Raw genomic sequence first — 16,280 nt, forward strand, 5'->3', positions numbered from 1 at the left:
GATTGAGTATGATTTTAGACTGAGATTTAGATTGGTATGAGATTAAGGATGAGATAAAATAAGGTGAAGATGAGATGAGATGAGATGAGATAAGATAAGGTGAAGATGAGATTAGATGAGATTAGATAAATGCTGACAAAAATGACATTAAGACATTGATTGAGGTGAAGGGTGAGATGAGATGGTGTTAAAATGGTGTGAGATGAGTTGAGATGAGATAAGATGAAATTAGATAAAATTAGATGATTATATGAGATGAGATCAAATGAGATGAGATAAATGCTGACAAAGACTACAGATGAGATGGTGTGAGATTAGATGGAGGTTAAATTAGTTCAGTTTGAGATTAAAATGAGATGATCTTGAAAAAGATGTGAGACTGAGGATGAGATGAGGTGGAATGAGATGAGATGAGATTACATTAGATAGAAACAGAGATTAGTTTAGATGGAGAGTTGGATGATATAACAATTGAGATAAGACTGAAGATGGGTTGAGACTGAGAATTAGATCAGATTGAGATTTAGATTGAGATAAGATTAAGGATGAGACAAGGTGGAGTTTAGTGGAGATGAGGTGATTTTTTTAAATGGCATCTAGATGAGACTGAGAATTAGGTAAAATGGAGTTTAAATTATTTGAGATTAGATTAGATTAGATTAGATGAGATGAGATGAGATGAGATGAGATGAGATGAGATGATGAGATGAGATGAGATGAGATGATGAGATGAGATGAAATGAGATTAGTTGAGATGAGATGATGAGATTAGATGAGATGAAATTAATTTAGTTGAGATGAGATTAGATGAAATGAGATTAGTTGAGATGAGATGATGAGATGAAATGAGATTAGTTGAGATGAGATGAGATGAGATGATGAGATGAGATAAGATGATGAGATGAGATGAGATGAAATGAGATTAGTTGAGATGAGATGAGATAAGATTGAGATTAAATTAAATTAAATGAGATGAGCTATATGAACCATCATCACTGTATTTATCTGACACTTATCCACATGCTTCTCAATAGGTTTAAGTGTAATATAAGTCGCTTTGGAATTAGAAGCATCTGCTCAATGACAAATTACAATCCAACACACATCAATAATAACAGGGATTGTGTGGGTGTAGTGAGGTCTGGCTTGTTCTTTAGAAAATGAGGAGGCCTCCAATGAGTCACAGTGGATAGAGGCAGGTCAGTGGCTGTTTCAGATCTCAGCAGAGACAGGTACACTCTCATTATAACCCCTAATGATCAGCCTACATTGACTGCTCCATCAGGAAGTGATTGATGAAGATAAGGGGAGAAAGATGGACTGATATGGACTCGACCAGGGTTATTTTTTAAAAGAGAGGAAGGACTTGGGCAACTCAAGTGAATGGCCAATAAGAGATTGCAATGAGGCAGTGATAGGCATTTCAGTCTGAAACTAACAATCCTTGATTACATTAAAAAAAACATGAAGAGGAAATGTTGTGTGTGGGAGTGGGTTAGTGAAAGAAACTTCTAGAAAGTTCTGCTTACCCATTTTTCTTTCTCTTTTGAGAGTGCCTTATGGCAGGATTAAAAAAACTAAGATACTTTTCATCTGCATTTTTAGTAATGACGTGAAATTGGCCCGGCTGTGAAGTGCGACTCCAAAATTCAGCAGTTATTATGTGTGAGTAGGTGCGTGTTTGTGGCAGTCGTCCACTTTCGTAGCACAGCATGAGAGCTTCACTTTGTCTTAATCCACTTTGTGCTGACCTCACTGTGGCATGAAAAGCTGTTGTTTGCCACAGAGGAAAGTAATCCAAACCATTAAAATCTAGCAGACTACCCTTAGGTTTACTGAAAGAAACGATTAAAGAAGAGAATGAAAGGCATACAAGAAAAGGTACATGGAAGGAAACCTAAGTAACAGATGTCTGCAACTGTTCACATTAGACCAAAATGTTTTCTAGGTGATAAAATGCAGGAGATTAAACATCACCAGAGAGAGTTTGCGTAACACTAACTCATTCTGTGAGAAAATTAAATGCTATCCAAATCTTATTCTTGTTAGGCTCTGCAATTGCTGTTACCGGAAATACATTTACCCTGCAAGCACCAGTCTAGAAACCAGGAACATGGAGAGAAAAAAAATTTAATTGGACTTGTTGCACGCCAACTGTTATAAGACTTTCCAGTGTTATGGATATTGCCATATTAGTAATTGGTCAGGTGATATTCATAGTTATGGTGAGAACAGAAAAGGGATTAACACTGGCCTTTTGGTTAGCCTTAGTTAGCCTTGTTTTGAATACTGTATGTAAACTGTTGTGTGAGCAGGACAGTTTGAGATTCAGGTCAAATCACCTTCATTTATATAGTGCTTTATAAAATACAAATTGTTTTAAAGCAGCTTAAGAGTAATAAACAATCAATTATGCAAATGTCATCAACTATGAGACAAATTCCAATTCTGCTCTGAAGCATGCTCTGAAAAGACAATAGTGTCTTATTCTGCTTCAGTGTTCATTCAGTTCAGTTCAATGAAAAGTTAATGAATTATGAAACCAGTTTAATTCATCTATAATCAGCTCTATCAGCTGTAGTGTGGTTATTCAGCTGTAGAATCAGTTCAGTAATAGTGTCAGTGTTGCAAAATTGGTCAATTATGAAACCAATTCAATTTAGCTATACAGCAGCTCTACAATAGTGTCATTATTCAGCTGAATTCAGCTCTCATCCGATAGTGTCAGTGCAGTTAAATTGATAATATTACTAAACATTAAGTGTGTTTGGGAAGAGTATCGCACCTCTTAAATAAATCTGTCAATCCCAAAAACTAACTGTTTGAACTTAGGCTAGGAGACCAGCTAAACCATCTTAAACCAGCTAAGACCAGAAAACCACCTTAGGCTGATTTATTATTATTTTTAATATGTTTATTTGCAGAAATGCCAGAGGACCATCAGGTTGACTCCCAAGAATGCAGTACAGCATCCATATCATTGTGTGTGTGTGTGTGTGTGTGTGTGTGTGTGTGTGTGTGTGTGTGTACCTGTATTTATCACGTTATGGGGACCAAATGTCCCCACGAGGATAGTAATACTAGTCAATTCTGACCTTGTGGGGACATTGTTTTTTGGTCCCCATGAGAAAAACAGCTTAAAAATCATATAGCATGAAATGTTTTGAAAATCTAAAATAGCAGAAAGTTTTGTGTGAGGGGTAGGTTTAGGGCTAGGGTAAGGGGATAGAAAATACAGTTTGGACAGTATAAAAACCATTACACGTATGGAATGTCCCCACAAAAAAATGGATACCAGTATGTGTGTGTGTGTGTGTGTGTGTTGCCCTTTGCCGAGGACGAACATGTAGGTGGAATACATAAGTCTTCCGGGGACACACATAAACCATTTGAGGCCCCTTTTCTTTAGTTTATAGCAAGCTGATAATCACAAGCAACTTGACGTGTCACGTTCAGCTTTGATTGACGAGTGGATCTGATGATGAAGACCCTGATTAACTCAAAGTAATCACAGTTAATTGGGTCTTTCCCTTCTGAGAACTCAATATTCAGTAAATCTGCTGGATTCCAAAGAATTATTGGAATCGTTCAGAAGGTTGGAAAGGGGTGGAACTAATCGGTCACAACTCATTCTTCCACAGCGCTCTTTGTCGTAAATCTGGAGTCCGATGATAGTTCAAAAACAGTATGATGCTCTGGGATCTTGTGTCTTTGAAATTAGTGACTAATACCTGGTCATTAAAGACTTTAAAAAATTAAAGTCTCAAATTAAAATTGAATTGTTAGATTAAATGTGCATTATCAAAATATTTTTATGTGACTGATATATATATATGCCCAAACATGATATTGTATTGTATACGCTGTTTTGTTTTTGAGGGTGGTATAACAATATTTTGATCATAGACCATGTTTCTTTTTTTAGAACCTTGCTCAAATATTATTTTAATATTTTAAATATTCCACAACATGTAAAATACAAGTGACAATCCCAAAAAAATAAAGGCATAATTCTGAGGGGGGGGGGTTGTGATTTCAAACAGTAAAGTCGCAACTGTAAATTGTCATATTGGGGATTTTTTTTGTGAGATATAAAATTGCAGTTAGGACTAAGGAGACATAATGCTGCATTTTTTAGATGCAAATGTGAGATATAAACTCAAGTATAAAATATAAAATTGAGCAGAATATTTACAATAAATATAGGTGGAAATATGAGAAATAAAGTTTAAGTATTTAATACAGTGTTCAATAATAAAATGAGGTTTATTGTTTTACATCTTAATGAATTTCTCATGATGAGCCCATTAGAACACCTTCACAGTTGCACAGACATGCTTCTAATATTATGGGGCCCTCTTTTGGTAATCACATGCCGTTGCAGTTAGAAATGTATTTTGCCACAATCTTTCGTTCCTTCCCTGTAAATGAAACAAAGATTATTGGAGTATGTTTTACAAGAAAATACTATTTAAGTCTTTCTAGTTTTGTGTTCAATTCAGTGTGTTGCTTGCCATTTCTTTGTATTTATTTGTGAAAGTTTCAAGCTATTTCTAAAGTGTAGATTGTTTCAAAGTAAATCCTAGACCAGTTTTTTTTTTTTCACTGTACTGGGAGTGACATGTTTTACAGTGAGTAACTGATATATTTATGAAAATATGATGCCTAGTTATGTTTGACAGATTTAATTCATAAATTTTGCTGAACATTTATTTGCATGGATACCTTTCCTGTTATATACAAAAACGACTATTTATTTTACATTTGTTTACATATGATAAAACAAAAATAGAAAGAAAGAAAAGGAGTCTATGGATAGTAATAAAAATTATTTTATTCTTCATTGGTGAGATGACATTAGCAAAGTGTTGATAACACCTTTCTTTAATGAAAGTTAGCGCTTTTGAATCAAAGCAAGGTTCAAAGTAAAGACATTTTAAAATTACATGAAAGCAATCAAATAAAAGTAACCCTCTTTCTCCTCTTCATCTCTTATTTTTTCCCAGGCCCCCATGGGTCACTTGCGCTCTTCCCTGCCTTCTCATCCCCAGTCTGTATGCGGTCGACCAGATTTTGGGTGGCACAGGTAGCCAAAGAACATCCTGGTTTTCCTCCCCTGTGAAGTACAGATGAATATTAGCTTACATTTGGATGTCATAGTTTTTCCTAGAAGAAATTGGGCTACAGAGAATCTTGTTTGCTTAAACTTATTGTACTCATGTACATTTCATAAACCCACTGAAATTCATAGTCAAAAACAAGTCAACACCACCTAAAAACAACCTATCCACATAAATCTATACACAAAAACATGATAATATGTGTATATGATTTGTTAGGCTGAAATGACCAAGGAAAACAAGCTTATAATTCCAGAGGCTATTATGGGTTTCTGACTTTTAGCTCTTAATCATTTGAAATATATTTGCTAGAGTTTGAATTGTGATTGAACAAGCTGTTGTCCGATATCAAAGAGAGAGAGAGTGGCTTAAAGACAGAGAATGACACAGGATGCGTAGAGGTTTGTTTGGCATGTCATAAGCATGCATTACTCAGCAAATTAGGAATTCCAATAAAGAGAATTTGAAAAGGAAAAGACTTACGTGGGAAACCGTTCTAACTGGAATTGGTGACTGTAAAAAAAGAAAAGCTATTAGGAATATATGTATAAGAAAATTGCTTGAATGTTGTAATTTACTCTCTCAATGATATCTCTGTGAGAAAAGAAGAGCTATTTTATTATAAACCTAAAATTCTGTTTTATTACACAAACACACACACACATATAAACCTGCTTATATTAAGAAATTCTGTATACGAAACACAAAAACACTGTATATGAAAAGCCTATCAGAGCGAAAAAAGTATCCATTATACTGTTTTAAACAATCATTTAAGAACTTAAGTAATCAACTGCCAAAAATTTGTAAAATGGGCAACTTTTGGCCATTTTACTAAGGTCCAAGTAAGTATTTCTTTCCCAGCAAAACTCATCATTCACACAGTTTCTGTTCTGTCAAACACGTGCGTGTATATACCTGGTCTGATTGGTATTATTATTATACCAAGTGATGTTCCTCTCTGTGACATTGGGAAACATGTAAGATCCATGGCTGAAAACAAATATATCACAGTTATGAAGTAGAATGTGGTCATTTTTATGGACAATGTTTCAAATATGCTTGAAAATATCTTACCTTGTGCTATTAAGAAAGGGGAACCCAAAAGCATAGCTGAGGATGAGAGAGCTGAGAGTCCAGACAAGAATCATGATGTTCATCACCAGCACTGGCTTACTGAACAACACAGTGAATGAAGCAGATCCAAACTGATTTAAGCTTATATACAATTCCCTGACTATGCAAAAGCACATTAGTCTTTTAGTGATCTGTATATGTGTGTGATTCCCACAGGCAGGTTGGTTTTGTCCTCGAATAAGACAGGGATGATTGATGAGACCTTATCAATGTTTTGCAGTATAAAGAGAGAAAATAAGTCACCATGTATAATAAATATTAAATAAATAAATTCCAAGAGTCACAATGTTGGACAATAATCATGGGAACACGTCTGATTTTTGTCTGAAGTGTGTGTGGATATTCGGTTTCAGTTTACTTAAAAGGTCTATCAACAAAGTTTGTTTTTAACGTTGTATATTGATAAGGAACATTAGGTCCATGGACAGCCTATTTTTTGTTAAAGTCAAACCACGCTACATAACTGCCTTAATTTATCTATCATCAGTTGTTTCAGGGCTGTAGATACATCCGTTTTTCGGTTTCAATGGTATTTAATGTCAAAGGTCCACAAGACAGGGATTCAACAAAGGCAGACTTATTTCTTTTTATTCTTAATAAGGTGTGGGAGAGAGAGCAGGAAGAAATTGTAAATTAGGGGTTTCTTCCTTTTTGGGCTACTGAGGCCTGCAGCTGAGGCTCTCTGTTAGACAGGAGAAGGTGCACCTACTGTACATACTTCCTGATTGAATATACAATTTGTGTGCAAACATGGACAACAATGCATTTGGGTGTTGTAATGTGTTTGTTTTGGGGTCAAAATTAAACCACAGAGCCGTGAAAGGCTGATCTCCAGTTATCAGAAGCGTTTATTTATTTATCTCCCCCACAATCTTTTTATTTCCTACTGTTGACACTGTGAGTAATTGAAACATTAATGAAACTATGTGAGTTTTGTATGTTTCTTCACCAAAATAAAGAAAGGAATAAATGTATGGTAAAATAAATGATCAATGGAAATATATCTTACAAGTAAATGTGTCATAAAAGCAATCAAATAAAAGTAAACTTTATTCTCCTATACATATCTTATTTTTTCCCAGACCCCCATGCATCACTTGCGCTCTCCCCTGCTTTCTCATCCCCAGTCTACATCCTGTGGACCAGATTTTGTGTGGCACAGGTAGACAAAAAGCATCCTGGACCTGATCCCCTGTGAAGTACAGATGAAAATTAGCTCACAGTTTGGATGCCATAGTTATTCCTAGAAAAAATTGGGCTACTCATTAACGCGTTTATGAACAGGCAAATTCATATTTGAATGTTATAATGTTAATTATAAATTCTCAGTTGATTAACTCATCAATTGATCGAAAAAGAAACAAACAAACAAAAACAGGTCAATATTAAAAGCATAACAAACATCCAAAACACAAAAATGTGTTTTACTATCATTGGGATGCACTCAGAATTGTTTAGTATGTTGAATTCTTTAATCGCATGTTGTTTTAATGATTCAGCATGAAATAATATAAGTAAACAAACGTGCATCTAGGTACTTTTTCGATCTGAGAATGTGAGACAATGTTGTACATGTCAAAAATCTAAAAAAAAATAAAAAAGATAATATAGGCACAAAAGTATTTTATATTTTAAGCATTGTGACATTGGTTTACTTTAAAAAAAGAAAGACTGCAGCATCACATTTACAATGAGAATTTGAGAATTTGAACTTGTTTCAACACCAACATTACAGTCCTTGAATAAGACAGGGACACACATTTAAAAGACGATTGATGAGACCTTATCAATGTTTTGTAGTAAAGAGAGACAATAATTTACCACAAATAAATCAATTCCAAAAGTCACAATGTTGGACAATAATCATGGGAAAATGTCTGATTTGTGTCTGACGTGTGTGTGGATATTCTTTTACTTAACAGCTCTATCAACAAAGTTAGTTTTTAACATTTTATATTGAGAAAGAACATTGTGTCAGCCATATCTTTTGTTAACATCAAACCAAGCTATAACTGGCTTAATCGATCTATTATCAGTTGTTTCAGGGCTGTAGATACATGAGATTGTATGAGTTTCAATAGCCTTTTATATATGAATGACCCTTTTTACAGCACTGGGGATGTGATGTTTTCATAATCAGTTCTCATATATCTCCTATGATTACTGGACAACATAATGTTACTTCACGTAATCAAAAAATTAGATGATATTTGAAAACAGCTTCGAAAGGTTGAACCTTTTAGACGACATATGACAATGACAAAAAGTGCATTTATAGCACATTATACAGTATTACAATTAGATGTCCAGTTATAATTTATAGTTATTTACAGATTCAATGAGGAATGTATGTTAGCTTCTGCAACCCATTATCATGAGCTTAGTGGTGTGTGGGGTACTGTACTGTACTAAAGTAATCTTGTAAAATCCAAATAAGCTTTACAGATCTTTATTGGCAAGGGTTTAAATAACGTTTTTTTTTCATGCTTGTTCAATGAGCCATAAGCAATTATTGCATATGCACCTGTGAAACAAGAGTAAACTGTTTTTTGTGTCTCAGTTGTTTAACTTTTTATGTTTATATTTATGCATGTTAAGTAATTTGCTGGAAATTATGAGCTTAGTGGTGTGTGGGGTACTGTACTGTACTAAAGTAATCTTGTAAAATCCAAATAAGCTTTACAGATCTTTATTGGCAAGGGTTTAAATAACGTTTTTTTTTCATGCTTGTTCAATGAGCCATAAGCAATTATTGCATATGCACCTGTGAAACAAGAGTAAACTGTTTTTTATGTCTCAGTTGTTTAACTTTTTATGTTTATATTTATGCATGTTAAGTAATTTGCTGGAAATAAAAGCTGTTGAATGTGAGAGGATCTTTCTTTTTTTCTGAGCTGAGTTGAAATATTGTGTAAATTCATTATTAATAACAAATATTTAGAAAAGAAACATGTCAATAAAATACATGTTCCTTAAGAAAATAAAGGAAAGACACTATAGGTTAAAAAAAAATTATAAACATATCCTATAAACATGCATGAATAAAACTTAGCATATATGTTTTCACTTATGGATTTGTCATATGGTTTTGCAATCCAAAACGAAAGACAAAGAAATTTAATCTAAATAGTCTTTAATCCACAATACGCAGGAACACATACTCAAACACAATAACCAACTGCAAAAATGGAAAAAAAACCAGGAGTACTTATACACATATAATTAGTAATTAAAGAAACAGGAACTAAACTGAAGGAAACACAGGAACAAGAAAAAAAACTTGATGAAGTTAAAGGTGACACTGAAATTTTACTGAATTTAGGCCTAAATATATATATATATATATATATATATATATATTATCGTTTAATATTTATTATAAGTATTTTGATGTACTTTTTGGCTTTTTAAATATTTGTTATTGTATACTAATTTAATGTAAAATATATATATTTTTTTTAGACATCAGATAGTCATCACACAAAAGCAAGAGTGTCAGACTCCATTTCTTTTAATAAACTGCAAGTCACAGTTCTGAAGACATAAGTTAACACATTTAATTACATCACATCATGTAGCCTAAAGCTCTTTGCAGTGCTCAAAGTGACAGAAAATACAATGATTTACCTCATGTTGTTTTTACGCATGGTTGATTATCCTAATGTGTATCTTACTTTTTTGCAAGAGCATGTATTTAATATATTAAGCCAAACTAAATATATTTCACCTTGATTGAATTTTTCACCTTGGTTTCTTCTAATCCATGTGGTATAATTATTTATATATATATATATATATATATATATATATATATATATATATATTATCGTTCAAAGTTAAAATTAATTGAAAATAAATATTTACATTTTTGTACAATTATTAGCTGTAAGAATCTTTGTTTCAGTGCACCAGACTTTGTTTGCACAGTCTGACTTTTGTTGAAACCTGGAATTAAACCACATCCAGTGCTCAAAGTGACAGAAAATACAGTTACAGATAGCATTTTAAGTTATTTGATACCGATTTAAATGGGGAACAGTGGCTTTGCAGTCCAATATTGTCAGCTTTGAGATGAAAGAACTTAAATATTAACGGTATAGAGACAGTACAATATAATAAATTCTTTTAACTTAATTTCTTGTGGTATATAATGTCTGTTGCACAAGGGGTAAAATAACACGTATCCTTTTTTTTGTCATTTTTATATATAATATAATTAATGATATTATATTATATACATTTAAACAATTATTATTAGGAGCACTGACAAACTATTTCCTCTTCTTCAAACTTGGGAATGGCAAAAATCACAGAACATCACATTAACAACACATCATTATTTAATCTTTATAATACGGGTTCCAGCTTCAACAAGATGGATGAGATCAAGAAGTAAAACTCGTTTACTCTCACACCTGCCCTGACCAGGCCAGACCGTGACCCCACAGGTGTATCGGCTTATCGGAAGTCCTCTGCTGAAAACATGCCCTTGGCCCGTCTCAGGATGGAATCTTTGGAGGCGTCATAAGGATGCTCTTTTGACGGAATCTCCAGAACGGCCGGGATTGACTCCATGTGGGCATCTATAGCATGGCGAATCATCTCTGCGATGAACTGGTTGATGAGGATGATGCCAATGTCACTGCGAGCCAGGAAACTCCTGGAAATGAAGAACAGATATAACTGATGTTAAAATTCAAGTAACCAAAATGACACAGTGTATTATAAATTATGCAAACGTCTATTCTGAGTAAAAATGGGATTATTTGAAAACTATAAAATGCTAAAGTAATAGATAGATAGATAGATAGATAGATAGATAGATAGATAGATAGATATTGCATTTGCATATTTAAGAGTGATACACGTTATCACAATGATAAACCTTAATATAACCTTAAGATTTCATATATTTATTATTGCACAATTATTTGGATTGTAATATATGATCTTAAATCATTCAGGCGTTTCAAATCCTGTCTCTTACTTGAAGGTCTCCTCTATCTCTGTGATGCTAGTGTCCTTTTCCACCACCAAGAAATTCGGTTTTCGGTTTTTGTTCAGTTCTCCGATCCCTCCGAGGAGGAATCCGGTACATGTGTCTTCGTCCCCTATAACGGCGATTAATTTCCCCCGTCCAGGCATTTTGGCGTTTGCTTATATTTGCTCAAATGACAGACAGAATGGATGAAATGTTTTTCCGTCCTGCTGGATCATATGCTTTAATCAGCTGACTACTGCACTTCCGCTTTGACTAAACCGTAAGCGCTTCGTGTAGACAGCTGATCTGGAGTCTGTGCTGCTCGTGTTCATGTGGTGATTGTGACCGCCTAAACACTGGCAGAATTCTGTAACTATAACACATATGCGAATCATTTTGCGGATTTTATCACGTGTTGTGGCATAAGAACCTAAGTGATGTCAAATTGATAAATCCATCGACCTTGTGATATGACGTTATAAACACGCGACGCTTGCTCGGTCACGTGAGGCGTGGTGTGAAGGAAGACAACAGTGTTAATTCATCTGCACTGCCTAGAAATGGTACGTTAAAGTTACATTTAATTTCCACTTTGGGGGGCATTTGTCGAGCTTAATGTTTCTTGTGATGAAAAGGGTTTGATGTGGTGTGCGTATGCGTATGGAAAAGTGATACAGATTATAAATCATGTGATAAAAAGCAGTAGGCTATAAGAAACTGTTAGCTAGATGAGCTCTGCTAATGTTTATTTGCTGCATTGTCTTGTGTTGAATTGCAGACCACCGCTCTGACCCAAGGTTTAGAGAGAATACCCGATCAGATTGGGTATTTGGTTATTAGTGAGGAAGGTGTACTTGCGGTAAGTTATTAAACACTTAACATGCAGTAAAGTTCATTATATATTGCAACCTATTGACATAATGAGATGAAATGTGTTGGAAAAAGAATCTTGAGTTTTGAAGAGGAAATTCCAATTCCAAACAATTCATTTAATATAATATACTTATGTCAAATAAAAGTACAAGTGTGTGTGTGTGTGTGTGTGTGTGTGTGTGTGTGTGTGTGTGTGTGTGTGTGTGTGTGTGTGTGTGTGTGTGTGTGTGATGAGTTCAGATGTAAAAGCCTCCAAGTGCCGTCTGAAATTTTCATCTAAAATGAGCATTTTTATCAGGCTCTGATGTTTAGGTTTGGTAATTTTACTTTAATGGCAATGTTTAGGTCCTTTTCTATGCAATTAAAGTGAAATAACTGAATATAAATATAGGAGCCTGATAAAAATGCTCATTTTAGAAGAAAATTTCAGACGGCACTTAGAGGCTTTTGCCTCTGAACTCTTCGTAGATGGATAGATATACAGATGATAAATCCTGTCCTGTTACAGTCCGCAGGAGAGCTGGAGAATGACGAGCACACAGCAGGAGTGATCATGCAGATGGTCAGAACAGCTTGTCGTTTCAGATTGCATGGGACAGCTGAGCCCCCTTTCAAACGCATGTCAGGTAAGAAACATGCATATTTCCACCTAGATGAATCTATTAAAGCCTGTCAGAAATGTTTGTTTAGAATATTTCACCCTAATTTCAAGAGAAAATTAAGAAATTATATATTTAGCATTATTTTTATTATACAATTTCCCCTCAACTGTCATTACTATAGTGTGTGTGTGTATGTATGTGTGTATATATACAGTGGGTACGGAAAGTATTCAGACCCCCTTAAATTTTTCACTCTTTGTTATATTGCAGCCATTTGCTAAAATTATTTAAGTTATTTTTTTTTCCTCAATGTACACACAGCACCCCATATTGACAGAAAAACACAGAATTGTTGACATTTTTGCAGATTTATTAAAAAAGAAAAACTGAAATATCACATGGTCCTAAGTATTCAGACCCTTTGCTCAGTATTTAGTAGATTTGTACAGTGTCCCAACTTTTTTGGAATCGGTTTGTGTGTATGTGTATATATATATATATATCTCAACTATTTTTATATTAACAAAATTATGCTTGCTTAATTGTAATTAAAACAATGGTGTCTGGATTTTTATACTACAGTAAATTGTTTTCAAAAATCTATGTAAATCTATCTTGGGCTGCAACTAACGATTATTCTGATAATCGATTAGTTGGCCGATTATTTTTTCCGATTAATCAGATTTTTAAAAAGCCCAATTTTCTTTTTTTGTTTGTTTTATTGACAAAAAACACTATTCCACATTCTGTCCAATGTCCTTCAAATGAATGTGCCAACTGAATGCTATGAAAACATACAGTGCTTAATTTATTAGACCACCTGTCATAAGAGAAAACACAAATATTTTCGGAATCTGTCAAAAAATAGTTTAAATCTAAAAATGTTAATGTCATTTATTAGGCAAATAACAAACTGAAACAAATAAATAGTATTCATTCACATAATAACAAAAATAGCCTAATATGCCTTTCATAACAGCTTGCATTCTTGCTGCCATTGTTTAGCCACTTTTACACTGTAATTGGGCATCTGGAAAAACACTATACTGCCTTTCATTCACAGACAACAGCAATAATTAGAAATAACCTACTACTGTTACTAAAGAGCTTACACAAATTGGAGGACTAACTTATACAGAAAGCTAAAAAATGATTTTGGTAATCACCAATACAGTTAGTTTAGAGTAGCAGTGGCACAAACCTTACCTAATTTGTTAAAAACCTTACATACATATTTTTAAAATAAATTTAAGCACTGTATAGTGAATATAGTTTAAATCTCTACATTAAAAATTCAAATAATAGTAAAGATAATAAAGACAAGTAAAATCACAAACTCAGTGGTAACCAATATGTAAGAGTAATGTTCTGCAGGAACACACGTTCACTTTGATCACAGTCATGTCTTACTGTCATTTCTTTATCCTATAAAAGACGGTTATGAAGCGTCTGATATTTATAATCAGACAATTGCACGCTGTTATCAGTTCCTACTCTCATAAAATGTGTGCACTTCATGTTGACTTTTAAACCTAAATGTAACGTTCAACAGCAGATATGTCAGCACAATGAATGTTTTGCGCTGAATATTAATTGTATCCCTCTGTCCTCTGTCATTCAGATTTAAACTTAACGCAGATTGTCAGGGCGGGACTTTATGCAAAAATGGAAATGCTTGCGTGAATTTGTGACATTAACAGTTAAGCATACGCACACGCATCTGTCAAACTGCCTGACAGCCTGTCAAGCCATACGCTAATGCATTAAGTTAATTTAAAGCTTAAAATAAATAATTCTCATGTTTTGGGCAGCTTGGTTCACCTACTTCTCCCGCAGCATCTCATTCTGTTTCCTCCACTATTTTTAGATGCATTTTGTAATTCAGTGCTGTAATTTGACACGACCGGCTGAAGCTGGACGTGCACTGTGGGCAGACCCGATTAATCGATATCGAGAATCGTTGTCGATTATTTTCATTATCGATAATAATCGATTTTATCGATTAGTTGTTGCAGCCCTAAATCTATCACTTAGTAAATATCCTAATGTTATTTTGTGTTTTTTTGTTTACAGTGATGTTCGAAGACTACGTTTATGCTGTGACCATCTCTGGACAGAAAGTTTTTGTAGTCAAAAGGCAGAACAACCAGCGAGAACCTGTTATTGTGTAGTAAAGAGGACAGTATGGACTGATCTTACCCATTATTACAAGCTCAAAATGGTGCCCTCACATTGAAATGACCCAGCCATTACAACTATCTGATGTTTAGCACAATCACAATCAATTTCTTTTGTAAAGACTTTATTACGCCGATTTGGGGGTGGTGTCAGGTGTATTTGACCTGAACCAGAGTAAGTTAATGTGTTTTTCTTTTATGATTATAATGTTACAAACTGGTTAAGGGATTTATCTTATGTCTTTTAATGCAAGAGTAAATGCTATCGATATTTTTTTGCCCCCATTTATGCTTGAGTGGTCACATTTAAGGTATTACTGGAGTTCATTATGTGTGTGTATTTACATTTAATCCATACAGTCCATTAACATATGATTTCCTCATACAAATACATGACCTTAAGGACCTGCTTATAACATCCTATTTTTATGCAGGAATTGTAATAGACTCGAATTATGTATACAAACACATGCATTAGCCACGGAAGCAGTTTTTCTTCAACAATGTTACACTGGGTGTTATAATTTCATTATAAATTTCATATTCCAGTCTTAACGTAAAGTGTGAAACCTTGTAGTAAGGTGTTATAATATGAAGTTATTTTCCCTGGGATCTGTGAAAGCAGAAATTTAAGTGCACTGAATGCGTCTTGCAGTCTATTTCCAAACAGGCTTGAAATCGCATCTTTGAATAATTGCATTAACAATAATATATTAAATAAAGTACTATGCATATTTTACTTTCTTCTTTGGTTGTAGAAAATAAGCATTGAATTGTGGATACATACAATAAATGTTTAATAATAAAATATTGTACTATAACCTTTTTTTTTTGGAGCTTAAACTGTATGTCGGCCATGGTCTTACCATGCATAAAGTAAAAAAAAAAAATATATATATATATATATATACTGTCAAAAACTATTTTTACATTTTATACTGAATTCCTGAATTCTTAAAATAATATATATATGTTTAAATGATTCCACTCATGAGCATAATGTAGAACAAGATTAGTTTTTCTTTTACAAATTTTACTGAATTGACAAAAGTGCTTTTGTCTGTCAATCTTGACTGAATGACTGTTACTGCATATTAAAATGTAATAGTCATTCATACACTAGAAGAAAACTGGTTTTCCTGTTCGTAGTCTGGAATGATATGCTTTATGAGAGTAATTTTGGAAATTACTAATCTTACTCATTGTTTCACAATTCCTTTATGCTTTTATCCCTGTCTACCCCTAAAAAAATACAATATTTACCTTCATCTTTCATCTTTGTTTTATTGCAAAACATACTTATACTATACAGGGTTAAATGACTAATAAAATGAGGAAGCTTTAAAAAAAGAATATATGGAATGGGTGACAAAGGAGAAGAAATTGGGAT

General features: G+C 33.7%; 2 protein-coding genes across 2 annotated transcripts; one reads left to right on the forward strand and one right to left on the reverse strand.

Annotated features, from left to right (window-relative positions):
- Positions 1-10,244: 10,244 nt before the first annotated feature.
- On the reverse strand, positions 10,245-11,492 carry atp6v1f (ATPase H+ transporting V1 subunit F). Its single transcript, XM_016279235.1, has 2 exons — positions 11,245-11,492; positions 10,245-10,917 (listed from the first exon to the last, which is right to left on the reverse strand). Exons 1-2 carry the CDS (start codon positions 11,400-11,402, stop codon positions 10,716-10,718), a joined length of 360 nt encoding a protein of 119 aa, XP_016134721.1. The 5' UTR covers positions 11,403-11,492; the 3' UTR covers positions 10,245-10,715.
- Positions 11,493-11,713: 221 nt separating this feature from the next.
- On the forward strand, positions 11,714-15,279 carry lamtor4 (late endosomal/lysosomal adaptor, MAPK and MTOR activator 4). Its single transcript, XM_016279253.1, has 4 exons — positions 11,714-11,801; positions 12,017-12,097; positions 12,620-12,737; positions 14,787-15,279. The coding sequence occupies exons 1-4, from the start codon at positions 11,799-11,801 to the stop codon at positions 14,882-14,884; spliced, it is 300 nt and encodes a 99-aa protein (XP_016134739.1). The 5' UTR covers positions 11,714-11,798; the 3' UTR covers positions 14,885-15,279.
- Positions 15,280-16,280: the final 1,001 nt, after the last annotated feature.

Source organism: Sinocyclocheilus grahami, unplaced genomic scaffold (genome assembly GCF_001515645.1).
Source record: "Sinocyclocheilus grahami isolate Dianchi unplaced genomic scaffold, SAMN03320097.WGS_v1.1 scaffold8.1, whole genome shotgun sequence".
Classification (NCBI taxonomy): Eukaryota; Metazoa; Chordata; class Actinopteri; order Cypriniformes; family Cyprinidae; genus Sinocyclocheilus; species Sinocyclocheilus grahami.

What these genes read in the sequence shown, in the direction of transcription:
- atp6v1f (XM_016279235.1), bottom strand. Translation starts at nt 11,402, where the DNA reads ATGCCTGGACGGGGGAAATTAATCGCCGTTATAGGGGACGAAGACACA. An exon ending in GAGATAGAGGAGACCTTCAA is followed by an intron (nt 10,918 to 11,244) that starts GTAAGAGACAGG and finishes CTTCATTTCCAG; the next exon opens with GAGTTTCCTGGCTCGCAGTG.
- lamtor4 (XM_016279253.1), top strand. An exon ending in GTGAGGAAGGTGTACTTGCG is followed by an intron (nt 12,098 to 12,619) that starts GTAAGTTATTAA and finishes GTCCTGTTACAG; the next exon opens with TCCGCAGGAGAGCTGGAGAA. An exon ending in CCCTTTCAAACGCATGTCAG is followed by an intron (nt 12,738 to 14,786) that starts GTAAGAAACATG and finishes TTTTGTTTACAG; the next exon opens with TGATGTTCGAAGACTACGTT.